This window comes from Pectinophora gossypiella, chromosome 5 (assembly GCF_024362695.1).
Source record: "Pectinophora gossypiella chromosome 5, ilPecGoss1.1, whole genome shotgun sequence".
Lineage (NCBI taxonomy): Eukaryota > Metazoa > Arthropoda > Insecta > Lepidoptera > Gelechiidae > Pectinophora > Pectinophora gossypiella.
Window position 1 is genome coordinate 8,647,317 of NC_065408.1, and position 14,495 is coordinate 8,661,811.

Below are 14,495 nucleotides of genomic sequence, written 5' to 3' on the forward strand. Positions count from 1 at the left end.
TTAACTTTCCGAATATATATATATATCAATTTAAGTACGTACACCAAAACACCAAAAGTTTTAAACATCTTTAGTATTGTACGTTGCGACTTGCGACACTGATTGGTTTTGTTTATAACGATTTATGGTTCGTTTCCTGTAAGATACACCCAATGATATCATTACGTTACACCTGCGCACGCAGTAAAGAAGACATTTAAGCACCAAGGCAAGTGAACTAAATTGAAAAACATCATTTATACGCAAATAACATGGATTTGAATACCAACCAACATATTTTGACCTTAATAAAGACGGTTTAGGATCCTCTAAAAGGTAGGGAGTGGTCTACTTAAAAAGATAAATCACATTGTGAAACAAAAGCAAGGTCAGCTTGATCGAAGATGAACCTATAAATATTCGTAAATCTCGAAATCGTCTCAAAAGATAGCCATTATTATTAATAAGGCGATTATCTACGCACTATTAAAATTTAGTGTTGTGAGAACTGAAACTTAAAGATCACATGAGATTTATATTATAAATATCAGACACCTTGAAATATCAGACACCTTATATGATATTTATACTATTATAAACACACATACATAAAAACATAATTATCCATTATACCAATCGGGACCAGAGCGTTTTTTTTTTTGACGTGACTTATTGAACATTTGCCGCAGATGGCATTAACTACTTGGCCGGAAAACTCGGAGCCAGCAGAGCCACAACTTTTCAGAGACATAGTCTACCTCTTATAAAAAGCATGACACTTTTATGTTTTTAGGGTTCCGATTTTTAAAAGGGAAAACGGAACCCTTATAGGATCATTTTGTTCATACGTCTGTCTGTCAAGACCCGTTTTCTAAATAGATCCACTCGTTTCCAATTTGAAATTAACTTCTAATTCTCAATTAGTCTGATAAAGCTGTAAAAAACAAGCTTCTAAATCAACGCAAGCCATAGAGACAGATTTAGAAACAAAAATCCTACGGACCTATAATCATGAAATTTGGCAAAAAGGGTGGTCTTACAGCACAAGTAAAGGAAAACTATCAAAAATCGTATGTTTTTATTTTTATTTTTATAAAGATTATAATTATTATATACGTTTCGTGTGATTATGATAATAATGAAAACAGTCTATCCATACAAATTGAACATTAAAAAAAGTATTTCAACTGGATTTAAATACATTTATTCTGGATATAAGTAATATACTAACATATAATATTATACTAAACATAATAAGCATCTTATTACTAGCCAAAAATACTAAGTAAGTATGTATGAAATTGCCTACAGAAAGCAAGCGTCCTTTAACTGTATCAAGATATTCAACTTTTAAGTGTCGTTTGCTAAAGTGTACATCTTCGAAAAGTGATGATTCGCATACGAGTATTATGATATGGCCACTGTGATACTTATTTACCCACTACAAGTTTTTTTTTTTAATATACGAGTAGATACACATACACAACAAGTGACATAAGTATTACGCCAAATATTTGTAAGACTTGCCGAAGACTCAGTAGAAATATACCTACGTTATGATTTTATTTAAGTCAAGAAATAATGCACAAAATTGTAATATTCAATTGTATTTTCATAATCAATTTCTATATTCATAGACATATTGATAGTTGTTAGCACAGGACACGAATATATGAAAAAACTAATCAATCAATTTAATAACTAAGTATTTTAAACAAAATAGAGCAATTAGTTCAGAATACAACATAAAATATAGATTTTCATTTTACAACTTGTCTAAATTATATCACAATGGTCTATAGCCGGCCTTAGACATTGAATATGAAATATTTATACATTATTTCTTTGTGCAGTGTGAGATATGAAATGAATATGAAAAACTGATGATCATATATAATGAAAAGTTTTATTTCCAACAAGTATGCATCCTTTATATTTCAATCTAACAACATTATCACTATATAAAGGCGAGGCCACACGTTGCGTCCGTTGCAACGACTGATCGGCGACGCAGCATCGTATACATATAAATTCACAAATACATGTCACACGATGTTTTTCTACGTTGTGGCACTGCGTCGACGCATCGGGGTGGCAACACTCGTGTCGCCTCTCTCTAACACGATAATCTTGGTCTTAAACGCGACTAAAATCTACCTCTAGGCTTATTAAATGGTGAAGGTTGGTACTGAGGCTGCACGTTTGAAGCAGCGCCTGTAGCTGAGGGGGGCAGTGTCTTCAAGTAATCTAGAGCCTTCTGGATTGCTGGTGGGATGGGCGGCGGCGTCGGCAGATGGTCACCCTGGAATATTTTTTAGTAAATATTATTACAAAAGAATATACTTTATTACACTGAAATAAGGTAACGTAACTTTGGTGGCTCCATAACAACTCTGATTCCAGAATTGATGAGTTTGGTTATCTACCTCATAACCCACACGATAAATAAAGAAGACTGAAATAATTTTGAAATACACACACATGTTGGGAATACTTAATTATTTTATTTCAAATACTACTGTCGAAGACGAGACGATATTGCAAATAAGATGAAACTATGTTTATCCTCCTAAGGCCCACGGCCCTACTAGTAGTACTAATCCCATTGTTTAACTATTGTGTCTGGAAATCCGGGCCTTAGGAGGATATACTAGGTAAGTATGTAACCATTTTGTAAAATATTCCCACACAAATTAATCACGACAAAAGTAACTAATTTATTATATTGTAACTGTTTCAAAATATTATTTCAAGTTTCATGCCTTCCGGTGCTGACCACAGTATATTTTATTTTCATTCGAGAGACAATCGAATTCGCCGACCTACTGACAACATTAGTTAGGCGTATCTTTCGTCACCTAACAATCGGTCGCGTAATGTATATAAATTGAGTATCCAAATTAACTTGCACGGCGAAATTATGTAAATAAATGGCTACCGGTCCTGTAAATCGAGGCCGATGCTGGTGATAATAGTCGTCGATGAATAGGCTTTAAAACATTCGATCAGACCAGGAGGCAATATCTCACGGAATAGAGTATTTGACTAGGTCACAGATAGATTATAAAATGTTAATCTAGAAATAGAAGCCAATCTGACATGATCAAAAATCAGTCTCATTTTACTTTTCGACAAATTTTCAAATTTTACTTTTGTATTAATAAAACAGTGAGTAAGACGTTTGACCGGTTTTATTGATGACGTCACAGGACAGTATTTTCATACTAACATTCACCTCCCTAGCATTATCCCATTTCTCACAGGGTCCGCTGACCCAGCCTGAAGTACACCTCCGAAATTTCTCGGGAATGTAGGTTTCCTCACGATGTTTTCCTTCACCGCTGAACGTGTGATAACCGTGAATTTGAAAACAAAGTCGACAATCTTTGGTTTAGGCATGTGCTGGATTCGAACCTGTGACCTCGAAGTGAGAGACAAGCGTTCTACCAACTAAGCTGCCACGGCTCCATACTAACATTGCAGAGACAAAAAAGTCGAATCTTAAAATGAGTATCAATGTCGACGACGTGCGTTTCCCATTTCTCAAGAGCGGGTCACGGGTCGGCGTCTGATATTTTACTACGACATTTGCACACACGTTAGCTAACTGAGAATCAGGACTCACCTGCGCTCAGCGTATTCCTTGCATTACGCAACGATGAGTCAAGCGTCTCTACAAGTTTTCTGCGAATTGGTGATGTACTGCGACCACTCCCAGAAGACTTAACACATGGCTTTATAGTTCAGCTTTAGAGGCCAACTGCGTAAATTTTGCAGTGATAATGGGATTAGTAATGCTGTTGTGATCACGTGTTTCGTAATGTAAAGCCATTATCCACTATAATGTAGGTTTGATTTTACTATCTATTATGTACCAACGTACTATTGATACTACATCGAATCTCATTTTGCTTCTACATTTACATATTGTATCAACTGCAACTATATTGCAACTGTGCATTAATACCCACTATTTTATTCCCACAAAATTAGTCGCCTTTAAGCCTTGTAGCATTTAAATGATACGTTTGACCGTAAAAATGACAAGTTCGATGACCTATGGCACAACTTATTAACAGCTGATAGACATTCGAAGACTTTACATCACACCATTTGTCTCTGAATATTTAGTAACGTTGCTCATCACACGCCAATAATTTGTTATTTCGTTTGTAATTGTCATAATGCCGGCGTTCTTAACATTTTGATAATAAGGAAATGCCAGTGAAAGATTGTATGAAGTATTGTTTCTCTACAACTTGATATATTGCATTATTTAAGCTAAATTGATAGTATTTCTTTTTAAACTTAGAAATAAAAACGTTCAGATTTTTATTTTTGTGGGTCAATGATAAGTTCTTGCGTATTGTCTATGTTATGACTGATGTTGCCTCAGAGGTTACTGTTTGAGGTAGAGTTGAAATAAAACGTCTGTTTGAGTGTCAGCGGGGTCCGAATAGCGATTGTTAGATGATTACCTATTTGCGATACTTTTCCTTACTGAGCACATAAGGACGTTTAAAAATGTTTTGCAGCTCATGTTAGTGAAATATAATATGTGTGATATATACGATTTTCTGTACATCATTTAGTTCACCTGTTACCATACGTATTTTTATTGCAGGGTTACATATCAAAAGTTCTGTTTATTAGTGGATCTGCCTACCCTATAAGGGATTACGGACGTGAGTCTAGGTCTTCACCTTATAGTGAAAACCACGGCAATGCCTTTTTGAAAAATCACACTTTGATGCAACTTTCTTCAACAAAGTCTCAATTTCATTCCGGGTAAAAATTGAGATCACAATTTTTTACCTGGATTGGAACTAACGTGTCTATTGCTAAATTTTGTCACCAAAAACCACATCCCAATGTGATTCTATAAGGCGCCGAAGTGTTTTCACGAATTTGGTTAACTCGCTGTCGCTCTATCTCTGATAATCGAACTTTATTTGACTTTAGAGCGAACTTTGCAACCCGTCTGAGCGATTTCCATAAAAAACGCATACAAGTTACAATTTTATTTAGACACGCAAATTCAGTTTATGCCTTACAAGATCTCCGATAAGAATGAACGATAACTTTATGCGGGTAGAATGGTTTTAGTGAAGCTAAGATCAACAAGATAATTATGTATTATCTACGGTGCTTACGATAATTGTTGTGGATCCTTAACATTAGCATATTTCACTATAAACAAATTACAGTGCTAACATTAAGTTATCCTTTAATAGTGTTCTCACACTTCGTTCTATACCAACTGTTTAATATAGTTAGGTATAGGAAGCTCATTATTGGCTTAAAAAACTAATGTTTTTGATATAATTTATGTTACATTTGCTTTGTAGTCATTACTTGGCCGGACAAATGGGGAGTGCTGAGAGCTCTGACTCGACTCGAACAGTCTTGCTTTCATCGAGTGGAGGTATTTGGGTAAAGAATTACAGTAAAACTTAGCGGCACGCAGATTGTCACAATGATTTAAACCTTGTCTTATTGTATTAAACTCAGAAGCCATGGACGGGATTTGAACTTTGCTATTTAGAGATAGTCCTTGCGTGTTTCCAACTCCGCCATCGCAGCTGAATAGATGGTTTTACTGACCGATTGATGGTTGATAGGCATTTGATTATTTTGCGCTCAAAACTAGCGCCGTGGCGTACAAGAAAACTAAGCGTTTTTTATCAGAGTTATATACAAAATCTCACGCTGTGACCTCTAAGAGTAAGCAGCTCCATAAGTAATCAGGAGACATGTTGCTCTTGATACTAAGTCCTAAGACGGATGATGAACCATAGCGTTCCTAAAATGACTCATCAACCATCATTGTTACAAAGCACACCATCTGCCTGACAGGATTTTAGACATTTGAGAGAACAAACCCGCTAATCACGCTTTTTATTCGTACGGTCACGAGCATTAATATGTATACACTTTGGTACCATGTCACATTAACTTTTTTGACAAATTGAACTGTAAGTCTCACTAAATGTCAAACATGTTAGTGCGACAGAGTCCTAAAGTGGGTACATTATATTGCTCATGACTGTACCCAATCCAGCACACAAGTACGCGCTACTGTTAAGTTTTGGTTGGAAAACGCAGAAGAGGGCGGCCCAAAGAGACCTGATGACGCTCGGTTGATCGGGAATTAAACATTCTTGGCAAGCTACAGACACTGTAAAAGATTGCGAGCAGTGGAAATTTGTAATTCGAGCTCCACATCCCAACAGGGGATAAAAGAATTAGTTGAAGTTAAGTATAATTAAACGACCTCTATATCTTTTTCAGATTGAGCCTTCTAGTTTACAAGCAATCGATACTGTTTCTCATGTTTACGAATGCTATCAACGCAGATAATGAATTGTCTTACGGCTATTGGCCTAAAGCCTCGATATAATTCGAGCCGCGATGCGGTTGCTGTGCCGCGGCGCGGGTGCTGATATGGACATCGTTGCCTTATAGTACAAAGCTCGTAAGTATTTTTGTTAATGACATTCAAAGCACTTACACGTCTAGTTGGACGTGACGAAGTTACATATGTTTCTGATTATGCGACAAATTGTATTATTAAATAAAGTAAATAAATATAATTATTTTAATGACATTTAGGAATGTTTTTTTTTTCAACAAAACCTCGTTTCAATCAATGAATTTTATTTCGGAAAATTGAGATTACTTATAATTTTTTTCCTGGAATCACATTCGAATTCACAATCACGCTTCCTGATTCCGGATGAGATTTTTCAAAATGGCGCTTACTTTTAAGACTTAAGTAGACTTTAATTTTTTTAGGTAGTTTTTACGATGTTATTGTTTTACTTGGCTTAGGTAGCCATTTTAAACGACGATATATCGTATGCATGTGATGTATAAGTTTTAAATGACATCACGCCGATTGTCCTGTGGTACTGGCAGAACAAAAAGATGTCAAGGCTCGCTTAATCCTCGGGCGGTTTCCATTTTGTTTAAGCAGGTGCTAAGAGGTAATTTTATTTATGTGCGATTACACAACGGTCGCGAGAGCTGCCTGGGCGCATCTTTTAATGTGCATATAACCTTCTTAGCGTAATAAAGATACTAGGATTATAGTATTTCTGTGATTAAAATATTTTTATTACCATTTTTACTTCTGAAGTCCTTTTTTACGTGCTTATCTTTGCTTTATTTATTTTTTTAAATTAAATTAAGATTTTATTTTTTTATTAATATACAATAGCATTTTTCGTATTTAGTAGACCCGTATAAGCGTCTTCACTGGATCGAGTCTGAAGAAAAACATACCTACAATGTGTTTTTGATAATAAATGATGATTGGTAATATGTTACTATAGTACTGGTAGTACCACATCATTAAAAGAGAAAAAAAAATCTATGTCCATGGTTAAAAATGTATGATATATTTTTTAGAACAGATTGAATATGTCAAAAAGTATAAAAACAATGACTATTCCATACTTTATACATCATTAAATACTTTAGGAACACTTTTAGCTAGAAAATTTTAAGTACCAGTATGTACGTATATCCGAATCAATATATTCAAATCTAATCATGTATTCGCATAGGATTCATAGTTTTGTCAAACAGTCAATATAACAAAATTATGGCGAAGCTTATTAGGAGCATTTATAATATATTCAATTATTAAAACATTTTGTAAACAATATACCTGTAGCTGCAAAAATAAAAACACATATATATCCTCACCTGTGGTTGGAAGCCGTTCTCATCGGCGATGTATGTGAGGGAAATGAGAGTGCCCTCTGGCGTCTTGAAGCTGAACTTGCCCTCCGCCACCTGCACCTCCTCGCCCTCTCCCTTGCCGAAGTTCTTCACATACCCTGACTCTTCAGCGTTGATCTCGTTCCCGGTCTCGTAACTGGAACATGCAAGTATAAAAAATAAAATCCATACTTTATTAGGACACTTCATATAAACAACATCGTTTTACACAGACGCTACACATTGACATTAGCGTTCATGTGCATATGTGTGTGTGACGTATTAAGTAATATAAAAATCGTGAAATTAAATCGACATACGATTCAAGTCTAAACTATGTCCGAGGGTGGGGGGGGGTGAGGTAAACCTAGCTCAGACGCCAGTGGGGAGCGGAGACTTGCCGTTCTATACGTAGTATTATTCCTTAGTCTATGCCCATATTTAATATTGTATTATTGACTATTTATTATATTAACTGTAGTATACTTTTATGTATTTCTTGTTGCACCATCCCGCATCTAAGTCTAGTAAATGTTTATTTCCTGGTAGCCAAGAAGAAATTGCTCTAGAGCAATATGGCCGCCCAAGTTGTACTGTATTCATGTGTTATGTCTGATTGTCAAAATTAAGTTCCGTCCAGTTGAGGTGGCATACCAATCTTGGCAGCCCTAGTGTCAGGGTTGTTATTAAACCGCGGAATAATTCTGTTGAAAGCTTGAGTCTTCGATGGTCGAGTGAAGACTACATTTTTCTTGTCAACACCATCCAACTTAAATACAGTCATGTGAAATTAAATAATACGTAATTAATTATTTAAATTATTTTGCTTACAGCCACTTATAGGTTCCGTCAACATTTGGTCCTTCAGAATCGAACCGCACAATAGGTATAGGTTCTGATGATTTTTGCGCTTGCGCCGAAATAGAGCTAAATACTGCGAACAGCACTATTAATGTCGGTGAAATCTGCAACAAATAGAAAATTAAGTTTGACAATAAAATATCAATAACTGAGCGTCAGGGTTTTTGTCTTTGTAATTATGATTATTTTTTATTTAGCTATTTATTTAATTCCACGTTACATAAAGGTTCCTCAAATTAAACCTTATTCATAACAATTCGTAAACACTAACACGCTCCGATTCCACTTGAGTGGGACTGAAACTTTAAAGATATTACATCAAAATATATTTTATCTTCAAAAAGAGGTTATTACCTAAAGGGATGACAACCCTCATATTGAGACACAAAACACATTTAGTAAAAATAAATGAATATAACATTTTCCCTCTATATTCGAAAATATACTAAATTATAATAGTCTTAGTATCTATGGCGAAGCCAAAATTTACCAGCCCTTTCGCCTAGTCCTATAGTACAATAATCCTGCAGTAGACTAAATGTACAGTTTCGGGATAATAAAACACCACACCATAGTTACTTTCTTATTTCAGACCATAAAATATTTAAAAGTAGGTGATTCGAATAAAGAGGCGACATCCCTAACGCCTGGCAGCATAAAAACACATAAAATTTGTTTTGCATTTGAATCGCAAAATTATCGCAGGCGTTTCAAATGTTCTACAGCGAAAACATACATATATCCGTTCAGTAAAATAAATAAACATGATTAAAATGTAGACATTTTTAGACTACAAATCACCAACTCTTTTTTATGGGGTCTATTCTTATATACAAACGCCCTCTGGCATTTATCCCAGGATCTAACCTAACCTAACAGCTTTGACATTCCCGTTTGTATATACAAAAGAAAAGAGCTATAAACACTACAATACAAAAACCTAACTCCATCTCAACCCGGACCAAAGGTAGAATTACATGTCATGCATGAAACAAGAAATCGAAACATATCACCTTTTTCATGCCTCAAAGAATATTATATTCAATAGAATTAAAGTTTTAGTCAGTCTTGATCGATGGGGCTGGCATAACAAATTTTGTTAAAAGGCCTTAAGTAAATAAAAGACTAAAAAAAAGGTTGTTACCAAACACAACACAGAGCTTATGTCATAGTAGCTGTACAACTCAATTAGCACATCCAACAAATATTTGGTTTAAATCTACAATAAAATAACTTTAATGCAATACGTATCCATTCATACGCAAATCACCATCGTACATAATTTTCAAAAGCATCGACGATACTACCAATTAGACGCCTAATGTTGAATTTTTCGTGGAGTTCATTCTGTCAACTAGTTGAGGTCTCCGAGGTAAAAACGTTCTGATTGGCTCGCTTAAGATCCAAAACACGTCAAAAGGTAACGGATGCGAGTTGCGATTAGTCAAACGTTATTTGTCAGACGAGCAAAACTAGTTCGTCTGTTATTAGGAGTCTAGAGGATGTATCGTTCATTTTCAAAAGCATAACGTAACGTGCGTGCTATAAGTTAGCGCATTCGAGTGCCGGAAGGCGCGACTCGAAAGTACTTTCTTCACGAACAATGCGAACCTTTATAGGTCTGACGAAACCGCAGTGCACGCGGAGACGATTCTAATCGTACGTATGCATATACGGGCAAAATTTAATAAAGCGGTTACTCACTACCGCTGTAAGAGAAACAGACAATTTGTGAAGTGTGTTGAAAGAAGACATTTCTGATGCGCACTTTTAAAAGGTACTTATTGGAAATTGCTTGAACTGAGGTGATTATTTTTTTTTGTCCACTGCTGCCATTGCGAGTCAAAATAATAAACCTATAGTAAATTTCAATAAAAAAGTACCTTCTTGATTCCCACTTGAAGACTGTTCCAGTTATCCGCAATAATCAATCAAAAATATCATATTCCAGGCATCATTGCTTCAAAGGATGGAAAAACTTTATAATAATATCTCATCATTTCCACTTTATGATGAAGCCTTATAAATTCTTACGTTGGTACTACTTCAACCTTATTGCATTTACTGCAACGGGTAGTGTGTATAGCCTTTAATATAGTTCGTGATGTTCTTTCGCGTTTGACAATTTCTACGAATGTGACAAGCAATGTATTCCGTGTTCCTAGTTGCATGATTCCTTGATTATTAGACAAGTCAATTTAGTTTCAGAAATGCGATATATTTATGTAACTAATATAAGTACTTGGGTTGCTTATAGTCCACTCCAGGAATAAGCGGCATGGGCCCTACATACTCATATTTTGGCGATATCCCTCAATTCACTAATTTCTTGACCTGTTTTTGTTTGGTCTTTGAACCACAGTAAGGGACTTTCCAATCGGCGTTCCCCGAAAACACGATAGATGGCGTTGTTAAGTTTTTCGTTTAAACTTCTAATTTCATAGATAACAGACATGATTTTTATCTTTGTTTTTTTACCCTTTCTATTACACCAAGGTACAATTACAACTTGCACCCATTATTATTCTGATCAAAATAAAGAGAAACAATATAGTATTTTATATATATTATGATCCAAATATCAAGCAACAATTAGTTTTATATATGCCTCTGCCATTACAATACATTTTTGAATAATTATGTACACTAGCAATCAGAAAATTGGTAATTATCACGTTAAAGTGAACTACGCCATCTATCGTGTGTTTGGGGAGCGTTGATTGTCCCTCATTAAACAAATGAAGTACTTAATATGGAAAAGCTGTAAAATAATATTAAACATAGGTACTTAATTGCAAATACTTCCAACGCAATAATTCTGTAATCTAAAACATTAATATCGCGTAAATCTTCGTCTCAATATCATATTACGTTCTTAACCTTTGCAATGAACTATCAAGTAAATGTAAATAGCTTTTCATTCATGATATTTGCCGACATTCAAGCGGCAACGTTGTTGTACACGGTAAATGTGACAAACTATAATTACCCGGTCATGGCATGACTGCTCGCGTGATAAGTCGCGTCTGAATCGACAATGGTTTCTGCAACATTCATCTTTGCACTAAGTATAGAACCTTGTCATATTTTATAAACTAAGTAGTAGTTTTTGGTATCCTGTATAACATTTGTTCTCTTGAATTGATTTGCTGCAAATAGCTTTAGACAAATGGGAAGCGCTGAGGGCTCAGCCTCATGTATGTCAATACATTCATAAACTCATGCCTTTTTGCTACTGGGAAGCAAAGAATACGGAATTCAATTTACCGAAGCAAAAACCAGAATCGAAATCCTGACATACTACTTCTTTTCCTTCTTTGCTTTGATTTTTTTTTTTTACTTTATTGGCTGTATGACAATGTCGATGTTATAAACAACTTAATTTTAATTTACTACTATAAAACCAGAATCCCTGTTTATTCCAATAAAATAAATGTCTTCATTTTGGTCACCTACATTCGTGACTACGTAAAATAAAGTCATGTAAGATAATTCACGCAGCAAAAGGTAACGTACCTTTACGTATTTTCGAATAATTACCCCTAATTATAGTACAGGCTGGATCCCCATCCAACCAAACTAGGACAATCCCAAACTATTATCATTCACAACCTATAAGGAATCAACATAGGATCTTCAGGCCGTGAACCCTACTATTCTCACCACTAAACTGCAGCGATAGTCAATATTGAAATAATAATTATATTAGTTTTTAGTTAAGTAAGTACATGATTTTTCAAAGGAAACATAAATTTGTATTCGTTTGAAATTTATATTCCGCAAAGTTGTATGCCAGCAATTGCACTAAACTTTATGAACTACGAAGCATCTGAAGTAAGTACCTAAAACTAGTAATTGCCATGTTTCGTTTCGACACTAGTCTTGACACTAAGTAATCCTGAGAGTATATTAAGTATGTTTTTAAGCGACTTCCATCCTCGGAGTTGCAATATCGCATGCCTGCTCGGATAGTTTTGATCACCAACTTATTACTTCAAATGTTAATTCTTTTTTTTGCCATTTTGCTAGATAGATAACGTGTTGAGAAGGATTCAATACAAAGAAATACCGAATTGGAAACTATATTTGCACCAGTTATAAAGGTCAATGGTTTTTTATATATGGAAATTATATACAAGAAAAACACAATTAAAAAGTACTTTTGGAAACTATGCAATGTGTTATTGGCTTTGGTCATTTTAAGACTGGAGGACTGAAGGGAGAAGCGAATTTTTTTGACGTAGTTTTACCGCAAGTGGCATTTAACTACTTGATCGGACGAAGCGTATATGTACAAATTTGACGTTAAAAAGGCATACTGAATTTTGGAATTTTCGTATTACCACACGCCAATAACTAGATTGAATTATTCTGAAGTAAACCTGGCAACAGGGTTGATGGGAGGAGAAGATTCTAAAGTAAGTCATTATTTTTATGCCTAGTTTGGTTAGGACATTACAGGTTGATCACCTGATAGTGCGAAAGTAAGATGATCCGTGCTTCAAAAGGCATAAAAGCCGTTGCTCCTGGTTACTACTTACTGATGTAAGTGAGTAATAGTTACATGAGCGATGTCAGGGGCCTTTGGCGGCTCAATAACAACCCTGAAACTAGGGTTGCAGAGGTTGGTAATCCACCTCACATCCCACACGTTAGAAGATTTTTGTCTTGAGTGAAGAGACAAAATACAAGTAGTTTCTCAACTCTTTAGATCCATTATATTTGACAAATGGTCGGATTTTAATATACAAAGGATTTATGTGAATACACCAATTTCATAAAACACTATTATCATCACTTTACGTTGTGCTTAAGACAAAGGAAGCTCACACATTCCCAAGTAAACGTGATGAGGGTAGGGCCGAATAAAATGTCGGAATGGAAAAGAAAGGATTCCGTGATTCGACAAAGATCTTATTAACTTAGTCTGGGACCGTACGTGCTGACTTTTGCCCTATCTAACTTTGCACTGCGGGGCAACACAACACAACACGTTCTTATTATGAATGAAGAGTAGTTATTCCTTCTAGCGATACAGTGCTAATGAACATTAAAATTCTAAACGTTTTACAGTTAAGGCTGCAGTCTCCGAATAATTGAGTCGTTGCAAAGAACAATGGCATGGCAATGGTATATATATATATATATATATATATACAAGAAAGCTCCTCAAAAAATATTTGAAACTAATATACGTAATATCGTATCTAATCTAGCCTGCTCTGTTCCAAATATATTAATATATGAAAAGAATATATAGACATTCATTTAATTCACGGATATTTCTATGGAATTTAAGGAATGCAGTCTAAGGTAAGGTAAATTGCCATTTAATTGGTAAAACAAATTTTAGACAAACCTATTCCAAATGCGTAGTTTAAATAAAAAACTATGCACTCGAAATATAAGTAAAAGTTATATATTTCCATTTCATATCAGAATATGATATATATATAATTATAATTATGATTTAATTTTATCTTCGCATTTCATTCTGAAATTCGTAAATTCGACACATTTACTACTTTTATTGTCTCGTATACAAATATTTTAACAAAAAACAATTGACAAGTATCTCACCATGTTTCTAAATAGGGCAGGTTGCAGATGACAGCACTAGGGGTGTGAGTGTGATCACAGGCAGAATATCTGTGTGCTCGGTGACACGGCTGCCAGTTTATATAGCTGCTTGTTTACCTATGAACTTCGTGCGACCCGCGATGCATCCCAGCGCATCTTAGCGCATCTCAGCGCATGCACTATGCGCTATGCGTCAACGTCGCTGTGTCGCCAGCGCAGCGCTACAACGCCTAACTTTTCCTACTGCGGTTAGGTCAATGATTAGTTATTCTTTGTATTTCATTTATGTTCATTAGTTATAATTAGTTTGTAAATAATAGCAACTAGGTTTATAGTTGTGCCGACTCCAC

At 35.1% G+C, this 14,495-nt stretch overlaps 1 protein-coding gene across 1 annotated transcript; it reads right to left on the reverse strand.

Annotated features, from left to right (window-relative positions):
* Positions 1 to 1,160: 1,160 nt before the first annotated feature.
* On the reverse strand, positions 1,161 to 14,274 carry LOC126366784 (endocuticle structural glycoprotein ABD-4-like). Its single transcript, XM_050010032.1, has 4 exons — positions 14,146 to 14,274; positions 8,536 to 8,669; positions 7,690 to 7,861; positions 1,161 to 2,281 (listed from the first exon to the last, which is right to left on the reverse strand). Exons 1-4 carry the CDS (start codon positions 14,146 to 14,148, stop codon positions 2,126 to 2,128), a joined length of 465 nt encoding a protein of 154 aa, XP_049865989.1. The 5' UTR covers positions 14,149 to 14,274; the 3' UTR covers positions 1,161 to 2,125.
* Between the last annotated feature and the right edge of the window lie 221 nt (positions 14,275 to 14,495).

Coding starts and splice junctions, on each gene's coding strand:
- LOC126366784 (XM_050010032.1), bottom strand. Junction 7,862..8,535: donor GACGGAACCTATAAGTGGCT/GTAAGCAAAATA, acceptor TGCATGTTCCAG/TTACGAGACCGGGAACGAGA. Junction 2,282..7,689: donor AGAACGGCTTCCAACCACAG/GTGAGGATATAT, acceptor AAAATATTCCAG/GGTGACCATCTGCCGACGCC.